Source organism: Mixophyes fleayi, chromosome 1 (genome assembly GCF_038048845.1).
Source record: "Mixophyes fleayi isolate aMixFle1 chromosome 1, aMixFle1.hap1, whole genome shotgun sequence".
In the NCBI taxonomy this organism is placed as follows: Eukaryota; Metazoa; Chordata; class Amphibia; order Anura; family Limnodynastidae; genus Mixophyes; species Mixophyes fleayi.
Genome location: NC_134402.1, coordinates 7,972,091 through 7,977,224, shown reverse-complemented (window position 1 = coordinate 7,977,224; position 5,134 = coordinate 7,972,091). Strand labels below are relative to the sequence as shown.

General features: G+C 42.3%; 1 protein-coding gene across 1 annotated transcript; it reads left to right on the top strand.

Annotated features, from left to right (window-relative positions):
• Window positions 1-423: 423 nt before the first annotated feature.
• On the top strand, window positions 424-4,115 carry LOC142103547 (uncharacterized). The gene is made up of 4 exons (XM_075187608.1): window positions 424-2,133; window positions 2,518-2,726; window positions 3,090-3,498; window positions 4,100-4,115. Exons 1-4 carry the CDS (start codon window positions 1,904-1,906, stop codon window positions 4,113-4,115), a joined length of 864 nt encoding a protein of 287 aa, XP_075043709.1. The 5' UTR covers window positions 424-1,903.
• Window positions 4,116-5,134: the final 1,019 nt, after the last annotated feature.

Below are 5,134 nucleotides of genomic sequence, written 5' to 3'. Positions count from 1 at the left end.
GTAGGCCATGTCAGGTGTTTAGGGTGAACATATTTACAAACATAGGGCCTGATTCATTAAGGATCCTTAACTTGAGAAACTTCTTATTTCAGTCTCCTGGACAAAACCATGTTACAATGCAAGGGGTGCAAATTAGTAATCTGTTTTGACCATAAATTAAATACTGACTGCTTTTTCATGTAGCACACAAATATCAACTTTAAACTTCCGTGTACAAATAATCTATCAAGTATCTGTGTGCTAAATGAAAAAACAGTCAGTATTTAACTTATGTGCAAAACTGAACACTAATTTGCACCCCTTGCATTGTAACATGGTTTGGTCCAGGAGACTGAAATAAGAAGTTTCTCAAGTTAAGGAACCTTCATGAATCAGGGCCATAGAGCAAATATATATATATGTTGACTTTTTTTGGGCGATTAGTAGAGAACTCACTTATTCTGATCTCCCTACGGAGCTCCTCCAGAAGCTGGGGCTGGCGGCGCCGGAGATCGCTCCACCGCCGTTGGAGCTGAACGGTGCTCCGCCGAATGTTGTATCGGAGGCGGAGGCGTCTGCGGACCCTTTGATAGGCCCGCACCTTCACCTCGTTGGACACATACCGTCCAGAGGGTACATTGTCCATACCCTCTGCAAGGACTCTCAGCTCACGCCTGCTGAAAATTGCAGCCCTCATTTTGGTATAATGTCTATAACACAAAATGGGGGCCTCTGCGTTCCGATTGGTTCGCTGAGCACGTATGGGCGTGCTCACGTCACACGCGGAGCTTTCACACACCTGTGTTGTGACTCTGATTGTCTCTCCCACCAAGAACATGGCGGGCGCCTGCACTGAGACGAGTACAGTGTGCTCCGCAATTAGGAAGAAGAGTGTACACCTGGTTTATTAATTCAACACTCCATTTAAACCCACCTGTGCTTTGGTCTAGTGCCTGTTCATTCGCTTTTTAGCCTGGATAGAGCACAGTCAAGATTTCATTACATTACATTTGGATGATTGTTCTAAGAAGCCAACAACAAACAGTAAGTACCAAACTAAATCAGAGATTGAAAGATTTTATTTTTTTTTGTGTTCTCCTAAAGTTTTCTGCCTACAGTATGCTAAGTTCTTTTGAACCTTATCCATATTCAAATTAGGAGGTTAGCTTTGTTTACCACATTACCTTTTCTTGCTTATAAAAATTAATTTGTTTTTTTTTTCGCAGCCCATACCACGCATTACCCAGTTGACTATCAAAATAATTTTTGTCTTTTGTGCCAAACTTTGGAGAAAAGTAAGTATAAGAATTTATCTGAAATTTCTGGATAGTTCCAAAATATTTTTATCTCCTAATGTAGTAAACTGTTTGCTCTGCAATATGTGTGGCCGGAATGTAAAAAAAACTGCTAAGCAAAGGGCCCCTGGCCTCACATTTAACATGTAAAGTTTTCAATAGTAGCCTACAGTATGCTAAGTTCTTTTGAACCTTATCCTTGTTCAACGGCATAATAACTAGCTCATTGCATTGATGGACACATGGGTCCAAATGTTGGCTGATTTGTAACCAAATATTAATAATAATTACACAATATAGGGTTTGCAACTGAGTGATATCCTTCATTTTGGTGTGTTGCTAACCTGTAAACCAATGTTATGGTTTGAAAAGTGAAGAGTAGTAGTAGTAGTAGGAGAATGTTGCTATAGTATTTGACTAATATGTCAGTCAAAATGCAGTGGTCAAACTAAATGGCCGTTAAATAGACAAACCACAATGTTTATTATAATAAGGGGCATGTGTTTTAGACCTAGTTAGAAGTTTGTGAAATTGTACCTTATGTAGGGGGGGAATGTGCTTAGATTCTGTATCACCACCTGACTGTGTGCATTGCCTATAAAGACACAACTTATCTTTGAAATAGGAATATGTCTGATGCTGGCCCAAGTAATGTGGAGGCACCAGGGCTGCCAACTAGGCGTAAAAACAACTTCATAGAGGAGGAGCTGGAGGTGCTGGTAGAAGGGGTTCTGGCGAGGTTCCACAGTGGAAACCGCCAAATAACCGGACGCGAGCGCCAAACCCATTGGCAGGAAATCACAAGGCTCATAAATGAAATATCTCCGTATGAGCGTACAAAGGTTGAAGTACAGAAAAGGTACGAATTAAATTTAGAAATAATAGCCCTATTTAACTTTACTGACTGTGTGTATTTGTCAAATAATATATATAGATATCGCTAGAGATAAATATGGATATTGTGACATAGTAGCATTAGTCACCTGTGAGGTGAAACCACCTTGTGACTCCAATGCATTTGTTGATCAGGCCCTTTGTTTTCAGAAACTAACACCATGGCCCTTGGTCACATTGACATAATATGTTTACCACATTATACGCGCTTCAAAAGAGCAAATTCTGTATTACTGTATGTGAAGGTTAAATTGTTGTGATTAGCAAACGTGCAATGTATTTGATTGAAAAATGTGTCATTTAGAGTTGAAGGTACTATGTGAGGCAATAATGTTTGTCTATTCCACAGATGGGCAGACTATAAAGGACGCCTGAAAGCGAAGCTTGTTGAGCTTCACAGGCATGCTCAAGGCACTGGTGGGGGGCCTCGACTACGTACTACTTTAACACCCCTCGAGGAGCGGGCGAGGGCTGCAATAGCCCTGGTGGAGATAGTTGGGGTGGGCGACATAGACACTGGCTCTAGCCCACCCCGAACAGGAGAGGCCGCTCCACTAGGTACATGATGAGTTTGCTTTCTTAATGTCTGTAAAGCTTTGTATCTGTCTGAGTAAAAGTGTCAACTCTCAGGATGTGTGTGTGAAGGTAAACTTCAATTGCACAATGTGTTTGCCTATCACATAGTAGGAAATGACATTTACACACTGAAGACAAATGGTCTCAATATGAAGGGCTCATCCTAAAATGTCAGACCATAAGTGGCAATGTTTGTATTTGGGGAGCGGAAAGGGCTGCTAGCACATTCAAGGGAAGCTGACACTTTACCAATGCTACATCACGCGTTGTAAGATGTTTTTGCCAATATAATATCGCACCTTACTCATTGATTCTAATTACTTTATTTTACTTATCTCTCTACAGCATGTGAGCAGCAGGCGCCTGCTTCACCGGTGGATGAAGAAGTTGCCCGTGATGTGGAGGAGCCTCAGCTGGCTCCAGCTGAATATGTAAGGCAGCGGACACTCGCACGCGCAGCCGAAAATCTTAAAGACGTCACTCTTGCACAGAATGTTCACCTGTCACACATATCAAGCACTGTCCAACACACGGATCAGCAAATCGACCGTCTCACTAACACACTCTCCGATTTCATGAGCACACACACCTCTTTACTGACGACACTCGCCACCAAAATTGATAATTTAAATACTTCAGTGACAAATATTGCAACACTCCTGGGTGATATCTTGCATGTCCACTCCCAATGCACCTCTGGCACAATCCCTTCACCCAGCTCAGATTATTTGTTCGGCAGCCCCCATACCCAGTTGTCTGTCGCCTCCGCCCTCCCTGATGTGTCTGTCGCCTCCGCCCTCCCTGATGTGTCTGTCGCCTCCGCCCTCCCTGATGTTTCTGTCGCCTCCGCCCTCCCTGATGTGTCTGTCGCCTTCGCCCTTCCTGATGTGTCTGTCGCCTCCGCCCTCCCTGATGTGTCTGTCGCCTCCGCCCTCCCTGACCCCGAACTATGTCGTCTTATGTGTTTTGCCTTTGCTCGTGGCTATGGCCAATCCCCCGTTGTGCCCACTTCCCCCTCGCCTGTCGTGGCCCCATCCCCATCCCCTGACCCTGCACCTTCACCTCGTCGGACACAACCCGCTTGCCTTGCCCCATTGCCTGGTTCCTCTGACTCCTCTACATCACGGGTGACAAGAAGTCGGAGTAGGGGAGCCTCCCGTCCAACCGTCTTTAAAAAAACACGGAAAAAGTAATTTGTATTGTTTTAACCTAACAAATATAGTTTAATATATGACGAAAATATGTATTTTTTTTATTTATTTTATAATAAAAAAAAATCCTACTACTGAAATGTCTATTTCTTTTTTACGGCAGATTCCATAATGTTTTTTGTAATAACAATGCTTGTTATCTAGTCTAACCATAGTATAATCTCCAAACAAACTGGCTGATTCATTAACGTATTCAAACAAATATGTATCTAATATCAGTGTACTGACCAAAACCATGCCATGGCACCTAGATGTCAAGGATACATATTTCTGAATGCTGCTCAAAAGCCTTTTAAAATGCAAGTGGTGCAAAATAGCAATAGGTTTAGAGCACGAAAAAAAAAAAATGTCTGTATCCTAATGTACCGCACAAATACTTGATAGCTTATTTGTACACTGAAATGTTCATGTCAGGTAGGACCTCTCCTACCCCAAAATTACATCTCCAATGACATTTTTGGTTTACATTCCCCTCCAAACTGACATGCTTTGCCCTTGCTTAGTTACTTTGCCTTACCTTTCCAGAATGAATCTGGCCCATGGTTTGCTGAAGAAGACTTAAACAAGAAGTGTATCAAGGTAAGCTTCTTAATGCTTTTGCCACAGTGTTTCTTTATTTGCCTGACGAAATAATTGCAAACACAACATGCAACTACAGTGCCCCTTTAGAGGTAGGGCAAATCATTCTGTCAAGAAAGTATTGCATTTGCAAACTGTAACCTGACACAAAGGAGCCACAAAAGACAGGTGTTAAGGTAACCCAAATAAATTTTAATATTTTTTTTCCCATGATGGCACAGGACAAATATTGTTAACTACTATTTTGTACAGGTACGAATCTGTGCTAATTCTAAAAATCTAATAAGGGATTTGTATTTAAGATTAGTGCTAATGCACAGTGTGTGGTACACTCGACGTCATTTAGCATAACAGTTATTTACATGTAACCTCATGACCTTATTGCACTAAGCACATATAGGTTGGGTCTCACATTTGGATCTTAGGTGCACTTACCCCATCAGCCGCTGTCATATCACGGCTACCTGGGTGCCTTCTGGTCGTCAGCAACATTCCCGTCCTCCACAGCTCCGTTTGTAATCAAACACACACTGTTTGTTCTGCTGCATGTGCACAGGCATCTTGGATGCAGTCAGGTGATCATTCCAGATCAACCAGATT

Coding starts and splice junctions, on each gene's coding strand:
- LOC142103547 (XM_075187608.1), top strand. CDS start 1,904: ATGTCTGATGCTGGCCCAAGTAATGTGGAGGCACCAGGGCTGCCAACT. Junction 2,134..2,517: donor AAGGTTGAAGTACAGAAAAG/GTACGAATTAAA, acceptor TCTATTCCACAG/ATGGGCAGACTATAAAGGAC. Junction 2,727..3,089: donor AGGAGAGGCCGCTCCACTAG/GTACATGATGAG, acceptor ATCTCTCTACAG/CATGTGAGCAGCAGGCGCCT.